The following is an 18564-nucleotide window of genomic DNA, read 5'->3' as shown; positions in this document are numbered from 1 at the left end:
TAGAATGATAAGGGATTTCCCAGAATTATCCTAGTAAATGTGTGTTGAGGAGCCATCAACAGGTGACGTCATCGTCCGCAACTTCCGGTAAAGGCAGGGCTTTTCTGTTTGCGACCAAAAGTTGCAAACTTTATCGTGGATGTTCTCTACTTTCAGCAAAAATATGGCAATATCGCAAAATTATCAAGTATGACACAGAATGGACCTGCTATCCCCGTTTGAATGAGAACATCTCATTTCAGTAGGCCTTTAAGACTTTAGCTTATGTAACAGAGGTAATTTATGATCTCAATTGCTTACTGTCTTACTACTGTTTTTGTTTTAATGTCATCTCATTTTAATGTCATTTTATCCAATTTATTACATTCACACATTATGTGATGTGACTCTTTATTTCTCAATTTTTATTATTCTAAGTCCAGTACTGTCATTTCCTACATTTTTTTATGGTCATTGAACGTCACATGTCACAGCAGACTTGCAGGCTGAGACACGTGTGTGTCGTCAGTCTGTTGTCGTCCACGTGACGGGAAGTCGTGCTCTCTGAATTAGCTTTCAGCTAACTTATTAGCAGGCTAGCTGTAGGCCTAAAAGAGACATATTTATGTTAAGTTTTGTTTTATTTCTGTACAGGTTTTATGAATGTAAAGAAGGCTGATTGTTTTCACCAGGTACTGTGTATTATTTTGCCGTGTGTTAATGTAGGGAACCTATGGCTCTACAGCCAGATGTGGCTCTTTTGATGACGGCATCTGGCTCTCAGATAAATCTTAGCTGACATTGCTTAACACGATAAGTCAGGGGTCGGGAACCTTTTTGGCTGAGAGAGCCATGAAAGCCAAATATTTCAAAATGCATTTCCGTGAGAGCCATATCATATTTTTTAACACCGAATACAACTAAATGCGTGCATTTTTAAGTTAAGACCAATATTTTTAGAGTATAATAAGTCTCTTATTCTTTTTAATAACATTGTTATTCTGAAGCTAACCAATAATAAATAAAATGTCATGTCTGTTGATCATGTTTTGGTTTGGCCATGTGCTGTTTGTCCTTTGGATTCTTTAAGTTCCTCTTTTTTTTCCACTCCTTTGTCTGGTTTCCTTGGTTACTCATTTTGTCCACCTGTCTCCGGTGGACAAAATGCCCGCTCACCTGCTTCCCGAGCACTAATCAGAGGCAGTATTTAAGCTCGTCTTTGCCAGTCAGTCACCCTGTGCTGACTTGTTTCATGCCTTGCCATAGTTTCGTGCTTCATACCATGCCAAGTAAGTTTTGTTTGATTTATGTTTACTGTAGTAAACGGAAATACTTTGTATAGTTCAAGACTTACGGTCATTAGAAAGCATCACTACACATCATAATGGCAGCTACACTTTCCATCATAATAATCTAAAAAATATATATATATGGGAATGTCCGGCGGACCAGATTGAAAAGCTTAACGGGCCGCATGCGACCCCCAGGCCTTAATTTGCCCAGGTCTGAGCTAGAGGAAAGTTCTGTGGCCAATCCCTCTAACTATTCTAATTCATCCCAAAGGTGTTATATCACGTTCAGGTCAGGACTCTGTGCAGGCCAGTCAAATTCATCCACACCAGACTCCGTCATCCATGTCTTTATAGAATTTGCTTTGTGCGTTGGTGCATAGTCATGTTGGAAGAGGAAAAATTTAAAATTCCATTATGTTTCTTAAGGCGGTCCGTCATAAATTTTTTACCATTCAATCAAGACTTTATTGTGATTTTTTTGTTGTTGTATTAGTGTTCCTAAAAATAGATGTTCCAGGCCCCTGAACACATTTTATTTCTGTAAATGTGGCCCCTGAGTCAAAATAACGTGCAAAATATAAAACATTCTCATGCATTTATATCCATCCATCCGTTTACTACCGCACCTCTTCAAGAAGTCGCATTAATGGTAAGAAGTATTTTATGTCACGATGGGGCGGTGGGGTTGCAACTTGCTGCGGGGTCGTTCTCCCAGGAAGGCAGACGGACTACTCGGGACATGGCATTCAGGTAAAAACATGATTTCATTTGAACTAAAAAAATATACAAACAAAAATCTAGGTGAACCTACCCTGCCTTCCGCCCGATTGTAGCTGAGATAGGCGCCAACGCCCCCCGCTACCCCAAAAGGGAATAAGCGGTAGGAAATGGATGGATGGATGGATTTTTAGCACTGTGATTACCAGCGAAATTATTCATAATCATCGCGTTGAGCAATGTCAGCTAAGATTTATCTGAGAGCCAGATGCAGTCATCAAAAGAGCCACATCTGGCTCGAGAGCCATAGGTTCCCTACCCCTGTTATAAGTAATGAATAGTGAATTGTGAATTATATTTATATAGCGCTTTTCTCTCGTGACTCAAAGCGCTTTACATAGTGAAACCCAATATCTAAGTTACATTTAAACCAGTGTGGGTGGCACTGGGAGCAGGTGGGTAAAGTGTCTTGCCCAAGGACACAACGGCAGTGACTAGGTTGGCGGAAGCGGGAATGGAACCTGCAACCCTCAAGTTGCTGGCACGGCCACTCTACCAACCGAGCTATGCCGCTGGTAATCACAGTGTTAAAAATAACCTTCAAATTATAAAACATTCTCATGCATTTTAATCCAACCATCCATTTTCTATCGCACCTGTTCCAGATGTCGCATTAATGGTATTATATTTATTATTGGTTAACTTTAGACCAAAAATGTTATCAAAAAGAATAAGAGACTATACTCTAAAAATGTTGGTCTTACTTAAAAATGCACGCATTTAGTTGTATTCAGTTTTTGAAAAAAATTATATGGCTATTACGGAAATACATTTTGAAATATTTGGCTTTCATGGCTCTCTCTGTTAAGCCGGATCACACATTTCCAGCATGTTTATGTCCTTTTTTTGTATTCTCCTATGTTTTGATCATGTTTCGGACTCTTGCCGATCCCGTTGCTAACACTTCCTTGTTTTGTATTGTCGCCTTGGCAACCTAATTACGCCTCCTGCACGGACTCACTACGCACACCTGTTTTGAGTTATTTCTGTTGTATTTAAGACCACCTGCTACCTTAGTTCCTCCTGGCTGTTTCGTTTGCTCACGCAACAAGTTACGATTGTTATTCCTCATTGCTTCACTCCGCTAAGTTTTTAGCTCGCGCCGCTAACGGACTTTTGAACTCTACCCCTTGTTACAAATTGCATTTAGCGTTTCGTGCGGTGGCGTGCCTTTTCTTGGCTTAGCATAGCTCGGTTGGTAGAGTGGCCGTGCCAGCAACTTGAGGGTTGCAGGTTCGATTCCCGCTTGTGCCATCCTAGTTACTGCTGTTGTGTCCTTGGGCAAGACACTTTACCCACCTGCTCCCAGTGCTACCCACACTGGTTTAAATGTAATTTAGATATTGGGTTTCACTATGTAAATCGCTTTGAGTCACTTGAGAAAAAGCGCTATATAAATATAATTCACTTCACTTCTTTTCCTTTGTCAAGTGTTTTGTTGTGTTTTATTATTAAATCCGGTTCCTACCTCCACTCCTGCTTGCTCCCGTCTTTGGCATCTCGGGGTCGACACCTCCGCGCATCGCAATCCATTTCCATCCATTTCCTACCGCTTATTCCCTTTCGGGGTGGCGGGGGGCGCTGGCGCCTATCTCAGCTACAATCGGGCGGAAGGCGGGGTACACCCTGGACAAGTCGCCACCTCATCGCAGGGCCAACACAGATAGACAGACAACATTCACACTCACATTCACACACTAGGGCCAATTTAGTGTTGCCAATCAACCTATCCCCAGGTGCATGTCTTTGGAAGTGGGAGGAAGCCGGAGTACCCGGAGGGAACCCACGCATTCACGGGGAGAACATGCAAACTCCACACAGAAAGATCCCGAGCCTGGATTTGAACCCAGGACTGCAGGACCTTCGCATCGCAATGCGCCCACCAATTCGTAACACTCTCAGCCAAAAAGGTTCCCGACCCCTGTGTTAGTCAATCAATCAATCAATCAATGTTTACTTATATAGCCCTAAATCACTAGTGTCTCAAAGGGCTGCACAAACCACCACGACATCCTCGGTAGGCCCACATAAGGGCAAGGAAAACTCACACCCAGTGGGACATCGGTGACAATAATGACCCAGTGGGACGTCGGTGACAATGATGACTATGAGAACCTTGGAGAGGACGAAAGCAATGGATGTCGAGCGGGTCTAACATAATACTGTGAAAGTTCAATCCATAATGGATCCAACACAGTCGCGAGAGTCCAGTCCAAAGCGGATCCAACACAGCAGCGAGAGTCCCGTTCACAGCGGAGCCAGCAGGAAACCATCCCAAGCGGAGGCGGATCAGCAGCGCAGAGATGTCCCCAGCCGATACACAGGCAAGCGGTACATGGCCACCGGATCGGACCGGACCCCTTCCACAAGGGAGAGTGGGACATAGAAGAAAAAGAAAAGAAACGGCAGATCAACTGGTCTAAAAAGGGAGTTTATTTAAAGGCTAGAGTATACAAATGAGTTTTAAGGTGAGACTTAAATGCTTCTACTGAGGTGGCATCTCGAACTGTTACCGGGAGGGCATTCCAGAGTACTGGAGCCCGAACGGAAAACGCTCTATAGCCCGCAGACTTTTTTTGGGCTTTGGGAATCACTAACAAGCCGGAGTCCTTTGAACGCAGATTTCTTGCCGGGACATATGGTACAATACAATCGGCAAGATAGGATGGAGCTAGACCGTGTAATATTTTATACGTAAGTAGTAAAACCTTAAAGTCACATCTTAAGTGCACAGGAAGCCAGTACAGGCGTAATGTGATCAAACTTTCTTGTTCTTGTCAAAAGTCTAGCAGCCGCATTTTGTACCAACTGTAATCTTTTAATGCTAGACATGGGGAGACCCGAAAATAATACGTTACAGTAATCGAGACGAGGCGTAACAAACGCATGGATAATGATCTCAGCGTCTTTAGTGGACAGAATGTCAGTCCGTTATCTTCCACGTGACGGTTTTATGAATGTAAAGAAGGCTGACTGGAGACTCACTATGATTGATTTCACCAGAATAAACCATGATTGAGTCGGAAGAATCACTGGGTGTCGTCTTTAGGGGAAAAAACACAACGCAAAGGAGTACTACATCGCTACTCTTACTTCATATGTTCGTGTGGAAACTCGTTCGGTACACCTCCGAACCGGTTCAATACAAAATCCACGTACCGTTACACCCCTAGTATTGGAGCCTCAAGACAGCCAGGGCATTATGTTCTGAACAAATGTATGTAAACTTGTGACCAGGACTGTACTTTGAATTGTGTGCAAACAAGAGAATCTTTGTCACTGCTGAGTAACACTTTGTGCTCTGTCTTGTTGCAGAGAAGCGGCCATTCCACAAGGACATTTGGCAGATTCACCCATGGTGTGTTGTCATTATGAGCTTCCCTGGCTTTGTGTTCCATCCTGCGTACGTCAGCCTTTGAATGATCCCAGTCATGACTCTGGCTGCTGTACATCACCTGCCATTAAAGTGCCACCACAGGTTGTGGTTCTAGTTGTGTGATGCAACACTTTTTTTTTTTGCAATCATGCCTCTGCCTCTCGAGTGAACGGCGTCTGACCCCCGTCGACACCTCGATCATTTTTTCCATTCCGGAGTCCTGCTTTCACTCCAGAGTACGAGGACATGATAGCGCCCCAAAACCAGTTCCCGTCGCGCAATCTCTGAAATCCTAATTTAACGCAGCGGGGCGGATGAAAGTGTATCGGCAGCCTGGAAAAAGTGATTACTTTAATGCGGCTTTCTTACTATTAGGCCCGCCTGCTGGAATTATCTAATCAGGATCTGGCTTGACGAGGCGCAGCTCAATGAGGTGCGGCCGAGGTAGACATATCTGTCCGGCCCACCGCTGATTTTTAACCTCGAATGGGTACGAAGAGGATTGGTCGTGTGGGTGAGAGGGATGCTGGTTTCCATAGTAACGGTGCTCTCCCGTCTGCCCTCTCTTGCTGCCACTACGGAAGCGAAGTTTTCCGCTCCTGCCGAAAACAAAGCTACGGTAAACCCATCTCTTTTGACTCCTGATTGGTCCGTCCGTCCTTTTCTTTCCCCCTTTTTGTGGTTTCATCTCATTGCAATGTGTTTTTTCAGCATTCTTTTTCCTCCTCCACGTCATTTGGATGGGGTTTCTTTCACAAATGTATGGTTTCTCTCTCCACTCCCATCTTTTTTTGTCATGTGTTGGTTTAAGGAGGCTGTATTTGGGATTAAAAATGAGACATTTATAACAGGCAGTTAAACGTATGGGATATACACTATATTGCCAAAAGTATTTGTCCACCTGCCTTGACTCACATATGAACTTGAAGCATACTTGCCAACCCTCCCGGATTTTCCGGGAGACTCCCGAAATTCAGCGCCTCTCCCAAAAACCTCCCGGGATAAATTTTATCCCGAAAATCTCTCGAAATTCAAGCGGAGCTGGAGGCCACGACCCCTCCAGTTCCAGCCTGTTTTCACGCTCGCTTTCCCACAAAACAGCGTGTCTGCCCAATGACGTTATAACTGGAGAATGATCGCGGCCAAATTCCTGGTTTCTTATGTGGGTTTATTGTTAGGCAGTTTTATTAACGTCCTCCCAGCGCGGTTACAACACACAACAACAGCAGTCACGTTTTCGTCTACCGTAAAACAGTTTGTATGCCGTAAACAGCAATGTTGTGACACTCTTAAACAGGACAATACTGCAATCTGCTTTACATGCATATGGTCAGAAAAATAGTGACAGAGAATAGAACAAGGATGGACAATTCAACCCTTAACTCAACAATGAGTAGATGAGTGTTATGTGTGTATATATGTAAATAAATGAACACTGAAATTCAAGTATTTCTTTTATTTACGTATATACATATATATATATATATATATATATATATATTTCACTGGAAATCAAGTATTTCCAGTGAAATACTTGATTTGGTGAATTGTAGCTGTAACTACACCCCCAGCCCCCACCTCCCGAAATCAGAGGTCTCAAGGTTGGCAAGTATGACTTGAAGTGCCATCCCACACTGCAAAAACTGAAATCTAAGTAAGATTAAATATCTCAAATAAGAGTGATATTTGCTTATTTTCTGTCCAATAAGACAATTCTTCTCACTAAGCAGATTTTATGTTAGTGTTTTACTTGTTTTAAGGGTTTTGGTCCTAAATTAGCTTGTTGCTGAGATTTTATGACCTTAAAACTGTCAGGCTTTTCCCTGACAGCTTGGCCATGTTTTAGTTTTTCCTCTGCGTTTGTCTTTGTTTCCTGTCAGCGCTCTTATTTTGTCCATTTCCTGTTTGTCTCCCTAAGTGCTGTGTCTCCCCAGCTGTGGCTGATTGGCACCTGGCCACACCTGGTGTCAATCAGCCAGCTACTATTTAAAGCTGCCTTCCCCTCCAGTCAGTGCTGGATTATTGTCACCACTACCTGTCAATGTCATTAATACTAATCGTTGTAGCTGTGTCTACTACTGTTCACTCTGCTCATATCATAGTTCTTCATGTCACAGTAAGTGTTTTTGTTTCTAGTCCACAGTTAGCCTTTGTGCTAGTTTTTGTTCATAGCCAAGTTTGTTCTCTGCCTTGTGCGCGCCTTTTGTTTGTTCTTGTTTTAGTGTTAAATTAAATCATGTTTACCTGCACGATGCCTGCCGCCTTCTCTGCATCTTAGGGTTCGTCAACAACAACATGTGACAAAAACATGCTTGAAACTAGAATATCAGCTGTTGCAAAGCTGTGTCATTAACACTCACAAATATAAAACTACTTTTTTTAAATAATCATTTATTTCAAGCATGAAAAAAAAAATCATTACTTTGATACAATTGTGTCTCATATAAAAACAGATGACAGGCAAATGGAGTTTGCTGTTTTATTTTCAATGAAGAAATAGAGAATACATACTCATAGTAGTACAGTTGTTATTAATGAGAATATACTTATTTTAAAGTATTTTAGGTTCAATGAGGTTAGCTAATTTTGGAAAGTCTTGACAAGCCAAATTTTCTTGTTCTATTGACAGATAAATTTGCTTAGTTCAAATAAAATAGCCCTAATTTTTGCATTTTTTTTCCTTATTTTTGAACACTGACTTTTTGCAGTGCATTCGTAACCCATAGGATTCAATATGACGTCGGCCCACCTTTTGCAGCCATTAGAGCTTCAACTCTTTTGGGAAGGCTGTCCACAAGGTTGCAAAATCTGTTTACAGGTTTTGTCCACCATTCTTCCAAAAGCACATTGCTGAGGTCACACACTGATGTTGGTCGAGAAGGCCTGGCTCTCAGTCTCTGTTCTAATTCATCCCAAAGTTGGTCTATTGGGTTCACGTCAGGACTCTGTGCAGGCCAGTCAAGTTCATCCACACCAGACTCTGTCATCCGTGTCTTTATAGAACTTGCTCTGTGCGTTGGTGCATTATGGAAGAGGAAGGGGCCCGCTCCAAAGTGTTCCCACAAGATTGGGAGCATGGAATGGTCTAAAATGTTTTGGTATCCTGGAGCATTCAAAGTTACTTTCACTGGAACTGAGGGGCCAAGCCCAACTAATCAAAAAAAGTACTATCTATCTATATATCTAATCATTTGGATGGGTGGCCAAATACTTTTGCCAATATAGTGTATATTTCCCTCCTAGGCATGTTAACAGGCTCAGCTCATAAAAATCTCCCACACAAAAGGAGTAAAGTCTCCCAAGGGAACCTTACTCGTCTTATTTCCTGTTCTTGCACCTCGCCGTCATTTCTTTCTGTTTTTGTTCCAGACTCTGAGAACACAGAAGATGAGACCACAGAGCCCCAGGTGGAACCCAAAGGAGGGGCAGGGAGGCACCACGAAAAGGGCGGCCGAAAAGGACCTTCTGGTATTTATGCCGACATTTCAACACTTATACACACTATTCACCAAATGTAAACTGGAGAATAACAAATTGTATTTATTTTAAATAAAAGATCAAATACAAACCCTGTTTCCATATAAGTTGGGAAATTCTGTTAAATGTAAATATAAACGGAATACAATGACTTGCAAATAATTTTCAACCCATATTCAGTTGAATATGCTACAAAGACATCATATTTGATGTTCAAACTGATAAACATTTTTTTTTTTTGCAAATAATCATGGCTTCACGGTGGCAGAGGGGTTAGTGCGTCTGCCTCACAATACGAAGGTCCTGCAGTCCTGGGTTCAAATCCAGGCTCGGGATCTTTCTGTGTGGAGTTTGCATGTTCTCCCCGTGAATGCGTGGGTTCCCTCCGAGTACTCCGGCTTCCTCCCACCTCCAAATACATGCACCTGGGGATAGGTTGATTGGCAACACTAAAATTGGCCCTAGTGTGTGAATGTGAGTGTGAATGTTGTCTGTCTATCTGTGTTGGCCCTGCGATGAGGTGGCGACTTGTCCAGGGTGTACCCTGCCTTCCGCCCGATTGTAGCTGAGATAGGCGCCAGCGCCCCCCGCGACCCCGAAAGGGAATAAGCGGTAGAAAATGGATGGATGGATGGAATAATCATTAACTTTAGAATTTGATGCTAGCAACACGTGACAAAGAAGTTGGGATATTAAATACTGATAACGTTGAGGAATGCTCATCAAACACGTATTTGGAACATCCCACAGGTGTGCAGGCTATTTGGGAACAGGTGGGTGCCATGATTGGGTATAAAAACAGCTTCCCAAAAAATGCTCAGTCTTTCACAAGAAAGGATGGGGCGAGGTACACCCCTTTGTCCACAACTGCGTGAGCAAATAGTCAAACAGTTTAAGAACAACGTTTCTCAAAGTGCAATTGCAAGAAATTTAGGGATTTCAACATCTACGCTCCATAATATCATCAAAAGGTTCAGAGAATCTGGAGAAATCACTCCATGTAAGCGGCAACTCGATCCCTGAGTTGGCACTGTATCAAAAACCGACATCAATCTCTAAAGGATATCACCACATGGGCTCAGGAACACTTCAGAAAACCGCTGTCAATAAATACAGTTCGTCAATACATCTGTAAGTGCAAGTTAAAGCTCTACCATGCAAAGCAAAAGCCCTTTATCAACAACATCCAGAAACGCCGCCGGCTTCTCTGGGCCCGAGATCATCTAAGATGGACTGATGAAAAGTGTTCTGTGGTCTGACGAGTCCACATTTCAAATTCTCTTTGGTTTTTGGAAATATTCGACATTGTGTCATTCGGACCAAAGGGGAAGCGAACCATCCAGACTGTTATCGACACAAAGTTCAAAAGCCAGCATCTGTGATGTTATGGGGGTGTATTAGTGCCCAAGGCATGGGTAACTTACACATCTGTGAAGGCACCATTGATGCTGAAAGGTACATGCAGGTTTTGGAACAACATATGCTGCCATCCAAGCGCCGTCTTTTTCATGGACGCCCCTGCTTATTTCAGCAAGACAATGCCAAGCCACATTCAGCACTTGTTACAACAGCGTGGCTTCGTAAAAAAAAAAGTGCGGGTACTTTCCTGGCCCGCCTGCAGTCCAGACCCGTCTCCCATCGAAAATGTGTGGCGCATTATGAAGCGTAAAATACGACAGCGGAGACCCCGGACTGTTGAACGACTGAAGCTCTACATAAAACAAGAATGGGAAAGAATTCCACTTTCAAAGCTTCAACAATTAGTTTCCTCAGTTCCCAAACATTTATTTAGTGTTGTTAAAAGAGAAGGTGAGGTAACACAGTGGTGAACATGCCCTTTCCCAACTATGTTGGCACATGTTGCAGCCATGAAATTCTAAGTTAATTATTATTTGCAAAAAAAAAAATAAAGTTTATGAGTTCAAACATCAAATATGTTGTCTTTGTAGCATATTCAACTGAATATGGGTTGAAAATGATTTGCAAATCATTGTATTCTGTTTATATTTACATCTAACACAATTTCCCAACTCTAATGGAAACAGGGTTTGTAGTTATACTGGCCCCCGGACACATTTTTTTCCCAAAATTTAGCCCCAAAGTCAAAATAATTGCCCAGGACTACTTTAACGTGTTATGGTTGACAGCCCTAGTACAAACACAAAAATGTCAGACATTGCAGATCTAATTTCAGTTTTAATGTGATCATTCAAGAGCTCCCAGTCATTTCTTGCCACTTCCTGTATACAGCACGATTAAACAATGCTTGACAAAACTTGAAGTTTACCCGCACATCCAAAGTGAGTCAGCGAGTCAGCCTCAAGTCAGACTGAAGCTCTACATAAAACAAGAATGGGAAAGAATTCCACTTTCAAAGCTTCAACAATTAGTTTCCTCAGTTCCCAAACGTTTATTGAGTGTTGTTAAAAGAAAAGGTGATGTAACACAGTGGTGAACATGCCCTTTCCCAACTACTTTGGCACATGTTGCAGCCATGAAATTCTAAGTTAATTATTATTTGCAAAAAATAATAATTAACTGGAGGTAGGTAGGTAGGTAAGGCTTTACTGTCATTGCAACAAGTACAACGAAATTTTTGTTTACAGCACAAACCCGTTCAAGATTAGACAAACAGGGTTACATAACAGAAACGCTAATGGGTCGCCACAAGGCGCCCCGTAAAAGATAGGAAAAGGTAAAACGCTGGGGAAGAAGGCAACGCACACATAAACACGTTACATTTAATCACGACAAACTCGCAACAGAGGGGCGGGGAGTTGGGGCCCTGGAAGGTCATGGCTGTTCAAGGGAGTCAAATCATAGATTAGGATGTTTTTTTGCCGCGAGCAAACAAAAACAATGACTTGTCTGTTCTATTCGTCCATGCTGGGTGCTCTCAAATTCAATTCCAGAATTTGTCAATTGGGTCGATAGTCCAGCTGATCACATGCCTGATGTTTAGATTTGAGGAGAGCGCAAAGAAAGTTGCTTCAAAAAAGTTCAGACAAGACAAAAACAAAGGGAGCAAGCTGGGAAAAGAGGGAGGGAGGTCAAAAGCGTCTATCATTGAGGTGTCCTCGGGGGTGTTTTCAGAACAGCCTGACCACCCTCAACAGACGTAAGACAGAAAGGGTTTGGAACTGGCTCGGGTTACTCAGCTATCACCAACAATGACTTGAGTCAAAAACAATTCGTGGAAATCATCGGTTTACTCATGATGTACGCTACCTTCACACGGTTCTTTCTGTCCATCCAGGAGAGGGGGATCGGATGATGGACTATAACCCCGATGGTTCCGATCGCCAGTCCACACTTCCAGGCTCGTTTGACCCAATTGTAGAGCGGGAGCTCCGGACGCTGAACTCTCGACCCCCAGTCCCCAACATGGACCCCACAAACCCATCCAGGCAAGCGCTTTGCAGCGGTCCTGCAGAAGGCCCCTTGCCTGTCCGTCACCTGGGTGTTGAGCCACTGATCCGGGCGTCTCACGCTAACCTTGCGCGCCCCCTTCAGGGGTCAGAGGAAAGTGTTTCTGTAGGCAGCGACTACTACGGCAGCATGTTCAGCCTCTACCGGGGGAGAACATTCTCCATGCCCTTATAGGATATTCCAAAGTATCCTCCAACCCAAATTTGGAAAAGACGTTCAAGCCAAGCCACACATTCCCCCTTAAACCCAACGAGCAAGAATGAATCATCTTGCTAGCATTGCTCTGAGTTCTTTTCATTATGTAAATGAAATAGCTTTGGCGCCACACTTTCCTTTGACTTGATTTTGCTGTGACTTCCTCTTAACCTTTTCATGTTACAAAGGCACTGACATTGTTTCTTTGGACTGTGAGTTCATTTGCTGCACGTGAACCGGAGCCTCACCTTTTGTACAAACACTTTTTACGCTTGCATTGGCATGAGTGGGTTTCTGACCTTGATCTAAGTTACTTTTAGCATGAACACAACTTTCTAATAGGGTTTTTCCCTTGGAGGCATGACCTTTTTTTTGTATTTGACATTTTTCAAGTCAAGATGTAACAGTTTATTTGTCACTTCACCACATTCAGATAACATTTTTGACCCATTGCTATATAAAGCCATGGATGTGGCTCCTTTTAACTTTGTTACGATGTCATCTGTGATTGTCTGGTATGTTCCAACTGGAAAGCAACAAAGTGACACAGACGGATGTTTGTTCCTTCCAAAACTTCTGGTATCTCTGAAGGACATCTAACTAAATGCCTCGTTTCCCTCCAACCCTCATCCCTTCAGGACTCAAAACGATGCAGAATTATACGGGAGTTTCTCCCATGCGCCTCTGACCTGTCCTCAACCACCTTCCATCACACACATAAACCACACCAACGCCTCAAATCCAGGCGAGAATCAACCCAGACCTCCAAATGATTCAGATAAGGCCTCTGGCGTTGTGGCATCCAAGTTGGCTCGTGCAGGGCCAAAGATCTCTGACAAGGTCCGGGCTTTTGAGGAGCGAAGGTTGAGTGTGGATCTGCCGGACCTTGTCGGATCCATTCCAGGGCTGGATTGTAGAGAAAAGAACGAGGAAGCCGCACAAAAACGGACAGCCTTCAAGCAACGAGCCTCCTCTCTGGAGGACAAAAACAGCTTCTCGCAGCGCGTTCAGAGCTACCAGAACAAGTTCACGGAGGAACTGGACAGGATTAAAAAGCTTGTTAGAACAGACATAAAAAAGGCATATTCTACCGAGCAGCTAGCACGAAAAGATTGTTTGATGTCAAGCAAGGTGGAGCCCATCCCTCCGGAGGTGATTAAAAAACTGGAGGCAAGGCGAGATCTGGAAGGAACTCGGGCCTGGGAGGCTGGCGGACCGCAAACTAAAGTTCCTAAAAGAGTGAAGCCAAGCCCAAAGAAAAACACAGCATATTACTCATCGCAAGGCAGCACTGGCAATAATAGTGTTGCCATGGAGACAGCACCAGTTCACCAGTTGCCAGGGCAACCATTGACAACAGCCAAGACCGGACTCATCAGGTTTGAAGGGGAAAAACATCAATTGACGAAGGTGTTAAACTATAAACTGACTCCCGTTTTTCTTTGTGATTGAATGCAGGGAAACCACACCGAGTTCTTCTCACTCTCTCTTGCCAGAACACCGATCTCCTTCACGCAAGGACAATGACAGATCCCACGGTCCGACAGGAAAAAGAGCGCCGGCAGTCGCGGCGAGGGAAGCCGGGTCGCAGTATCCAGCCGAGCCCCCGAAGCTCACCCCGTCACCCACCAGCCCACACCTGAAGAGAAGCAAGGCCATTCCTTCCATCCTGGTGGAAGATGAAACTGTACCGACTGAACATGATGCACGTGGAATGCGGAGGAAGGAGGAGAAACGTGGCAAAGGTAAGATCGGTCACTCTGAAGAAGGTAGATCTCACCTCTGTCATAACCGATTTTTATAAACGAAAACCGTTTACTGACTTCAAGGTCTCTGTTGGTTTTTAAGACTTTTTAGGACTTTTTTTTTAAGACCATCTTGAAAATATTTTAAGACTAAGTAAAATCAGAGGTTCAGAATGAATTTTAAGTCCATGAATTCACTCACTGTTTGTTCACATTGGAAAACAAAAATGTTTAAACTAACAAAATACACCAGGAGCTTCTCAATTAATTGAGAAAAAAAAAATATTAGCAAACTTCATAACAGCCAAATTTTCTTACAAAAGATGCATTGTGCTTCTGTCAGGATTGGTCAAAAATAGGACTCAGCCATGATCCGCTGCTCGGATCATGGCATATTCAGGTTTTGTTCTGTTATATATCACATCCTGTTTGTTATTTGACTTCCTTAGTTCCTGGTGGCACTTCCTGTTTTGTTCCGTTGCCTAATTACCTATTTGTGTCCCCTGCCTTGTGTTTCTCACGCGCACCTGCTTTATGATTACCTCCCGTATTTAAGCCTGCCCTTTTGGTTCGTTCAGTCTCGCAGTCTAATTGGCTTTTGAGTCAATGGGTGACGTCGCTATCCCACATTGTGGTAAATACTTTTTTGAACTCGTTAGCTTCCACGCTATTCCTTCCTTTGTTTATTTCCCTAGCTCTCATGCTAGCGTCTTATGTTCCTTTTAGCTCACAGGCTAGTTCTGTTAGTTTTGTCTATCGTGCCTTTGTGCAAGTCTTTTAGTTCTTAGTCTATTTTTGTAGTTGTAAATAAATCATCGTTTTTACCTTCACGCGGTGTCCATTCCGCTTGCATCCACGAGAGAACGCAACCACAGCACGATGCCAGCCAAGCGTCACAGACTCAGCCCAGTCCTGGCCTCATTACACTGGCTCTCTGTCCGTCACCGCATTGATTTTAAATTACTTTTAATTGTTTTTAAGTCCCTAATTGGTCTGGCCACACAATACCTGACCAAGCTTCTGCATCATCATACCTCGTGTAGAGCCCTAAGGTCAGCTGACCAACTGCTGTTGGCGGTCCCTAAATCCAGGCTTAAGACCAGAGGGTGACAGAGCCTTTTCCGTTGCCGCCCCTAAGATCTGGAACAGGCTTCCACTCCCCATTAGGTCAGCCCAGAGCCTGGGGGTTTTCAAAACCCTTCTTAAGACCTACCTCTTTTCGCTGGCCTTTGACCTGAGCTGAGTCTGCCCATTAGGCCACCATTTTCTAGTCTAACCCCCCCCCCCCCCCCACCACCACCACCACCTTTTCTATTTGTCGCACTTTTAATATTATGATTTTTATTTAGCAAATGGGGCTTCACGGTGGCAGAGGGGTTAGTGCATCTGCCTCACAATACGAAGGTCCTGCAGTTCTGGGTTCAATTCCAGGCTGAGGATCTTTCTGTGTGGAGTTTGCATGTTCTCCCCGTGAATGCGTGGGTTTCCTCCGGGTACTCCGGCTTCCTCCCACTTCCAAAGACATGCACCTGGGGATAGGCCCCTCCCACTTCCAAAGACATGCACCTGGGGATAGGCCCCTCCCACTTCCAAAGACATGCACCTGGGGATAGGTTGATTGGCAACACCAAAATTGGCCCTACTGTGTGAATGTGAGTGTGAATGTTGTCTGTCTATCTGTGTTGGCCCTGCGATGAGGTGGGGACTTGTCCAGGGTGTACCCCGCCTTCCGCCCGATTGTAGCTGAGATAGGCGCCAGCGCCCCCCGCGACCCCGAAAGGGAATAAGCGGTAGAAAATGAATGGATGGATTTAGCAAATGTTTTACTTTTTATTGAATTTGTTCAGCTCATTCATTGTTTATGTTCTTTGTTTGTTTTCTGTTTCTGTTGCTCTATGCTTTTTTTTTTAACCTATAAAGCACTTTGGTTCAATTTAAAAGTTATTGTAAACGTGCTATATTAATAAAATTGACTTGACATGACTTGACGAGGACTCAGATTCAGAGTGGGGAACAATCCGGCAGGCTTTTATTTTGAATGCTACTTTTCACCTCCAGAGACAATTCAACAATGGCTATAATCTGACAAACTAGCCGAAAAAGGTTCTACAAAAAGCGAACAACCGAAAATCAAAAATATCAATCGTGAACTATACTTAGCGCAGAATATAACTACGGAATTTATCAATAACCAAAAAAACGCTCCAAAAGGAGGAAGAAACAATGGCTATAAAACTTCTTCACTGTTTCCTAGCGAGGAAATTAGTTAACAGAGTTTTCACTCAAAAATTTAGAAAAAGAAGGAACTGTAAGAATAACTGAAACTCACCACTTTGACTGCAAAACTATACAACCGAAAGAAGAGGAGAACAGGAAACTCCAAATACCAACAAGGGAATTCAGGATCAGGATACTCAAAAGCAAGACGAGACAAGGCATGAAGCTGGAGATGCACGAGACAACGAGACATTCTGGCACAGAACAAAGGGAGGCGTGGGCTTATAAGACACATGAGGGTAATGGGGAACAGGTGGAAACAATCAGGAATCAGGGATGACTGATGACTTCATATCAATTGTTTTCATGTAACATCAACATCAGCAATGGTAGAGGAAAGTACAACAATATACAGTCGTGGTCAAAAGTTTACATACACTTGAAAAGAACATAATGTCATGGCTGTGTCTAGTTTCCAATAATTTCTACAACTCATATTTTTTTGTGATAGAGTGATTGGAGCACATACTGGTTGGTCACAAAAAACATTCATGAAGTTTGGTTCTTTTATGAATTTATTATGGGTCTACTGAAAATGTGAGCAAATGTCATGATCCGTTTTTGTATTTTCTGTTAGTTTTTGACTCCTTTAGTTCCTGTTTGTGCACCTCCTTGAGTTTGTTTTAGTTGCCATGGTTGCAAATTATGTTCACCTGTCTCTGATTAGTGTTCGGCCGCTCACCTGCTACCCGAGCACTAATCAGAGGCATTATTTAAGCCGGTCAGTCGGCTGGCGTCATTGTTTCACGCAACGCCTCTATTCTTTTCATACTTCATGCCAAGTTTTTGTTTATTCGTGCTACAGTTAGGGAGTTTTTGTTGTGCCCTGTCCATAGTTCATGCCATTTCATGTTCTTCAGTTTCACGTCCAACATTTTTTCCCTTAGCTTTCGGGTTGTTTTCTGTTTTTTTGTACCCTTTTGAGTTTTGGTAATTAAACATGTTCCCACCTTCTACCCTTGTCTGGAAAAGTCCGTTTGCATCACGGGAGAACAAATCTCACAGCAAGCTGTTTCATGAGGGGTTCCCTCAATCGTCAGGAGATTTTTAAAATATATTTATTAATTTATAAATCTCCTGACGATTAAGGGAACCCCCTCATGAAACAGTTCTGTAGAGATGAAGTAGTCCTGTGATTTTTCCCACACATACATATATATATTTGTGTGTGTGTATGTATGTATTTATGTTAATGTATATGTACCTTTTTTTTTTTTAACCCAATGCGGCCCCTGAGTCAAAAAGTTTGGGACCCCCTGATCTCGAACTCTCAAACAGCAGTTACTGTACTTCCAATATGTTCCAACTGCTGGCATTAAAAAGAATTAATTATTTTAAATTACATCAATTTAAATTTTACCTGAGGCATTTTACTCTCGCTCTGCTTCTCGTTGGCCAATAAGAGCTTTAGAGCGTTTTCCGTTCGGGCTCCAGTACTCTGGAATGCCCTCCCGGTAACAGTTCGAGATGCCACCTCAGTAGAAGCATTTAAGTCTCACCTTAAAACTCATTTGTATACTCTAGCCTTTAAATAGACTCCCTTTTTAGAACAGTTGATCTGCCGTTTATTTTCTTTTTCTTCTATGTCCCACTCTCCCTTGTGGAGGGGGTCCGGTCCGATCCGGTGGCCATGTACTGCTTGCCTGTGTATCGGCTGGGGACATCTCTGCGCTGCTGATCCGCCTCCGCTTGGGATGGTTTCCTGCTGGCTCCGTTGTGAACGGGACTCTCGCTGCTGTGTTGGATCCGCTTTGGACTGGACTCTCGCGACTGTGTTGGATCCATTGTGGATTGAACTTTCACAGTATCATGTTAGACCCGCTCGACATCCATTGCTTTCCTCCTCTCTAAGGTTCTCATAGTCATCATTGTCACCGACGTCCCACTGGGTGTGAGTTTTCCTTGCCCTTATGTGGGCCTATCGAGGATGTCGTGGTGGTTTGTGCAGCCCTTTGAGACACTAGTGATTTAGGGCTATATAAGTAAACATTGATTTATTGATTGATTGATTGATCTG

General features: G+C 43.3%; 1 protein-coding gene across 3 annotated transcripts in view; it reads left to right on the top strand.

Annotated features, from left to right (window-relative positions):
* The window catches only part of spega (striated muscle enriched protein kinase a), a 139581-nt gene that overhangs the window by 60720 nt on the left and 60297 nt on the right, over positions 1 to 18564 (top strand). For 2 of the 3 annotated variants that reach the window (XM_061889540.1, XM_061889541.1), the window contains 4 exons: positions 8794 to 8892; positions 12158 to 12308; positions 13164 to 13904; positions 13984 to 14270. In XM_061889540.1, coding sequence (XP_061745524.1) covers positions 8794 to 8892; positions 12158 to 12308; positions 13164 to 13904; positions 13984 to 14270 — 1278 coding nt within the window. Of the gene's footprint in view, positions 1 to 5363; positions 5407 to 8793; positions 8893 to 12157; positions 12309 to 13163; positions 13905 to 13983; positions 14271 to 18564 lie in introns of all 3 variants that reach the window. The other variant, XM_061889542.1, reaches the window with a different exon arrangement.

Source organism: Nerophis ophidion, linkage group LG27 (assembly GCF_033978795.1).
Source record: "Nerophis ophidion isolate RoL-2023_Sa linkage group LG27, RoL_Noph_v1.0, whole genome shotgun sequence".
In the NCBI taxonomy this organism is placed as follows: domain Eukaryota; kingdom Metazoa; phylum Chordata; class Actinopteri; order Syngnathiformes; family Syngnathidae; genus Nerophis; species Nerophis ophidion.
The sequence above is the reverse complement of the archived record's forward strand: the minus strand, read 5'-3'. Positions and strand labels throughout refer to the sequence as shown.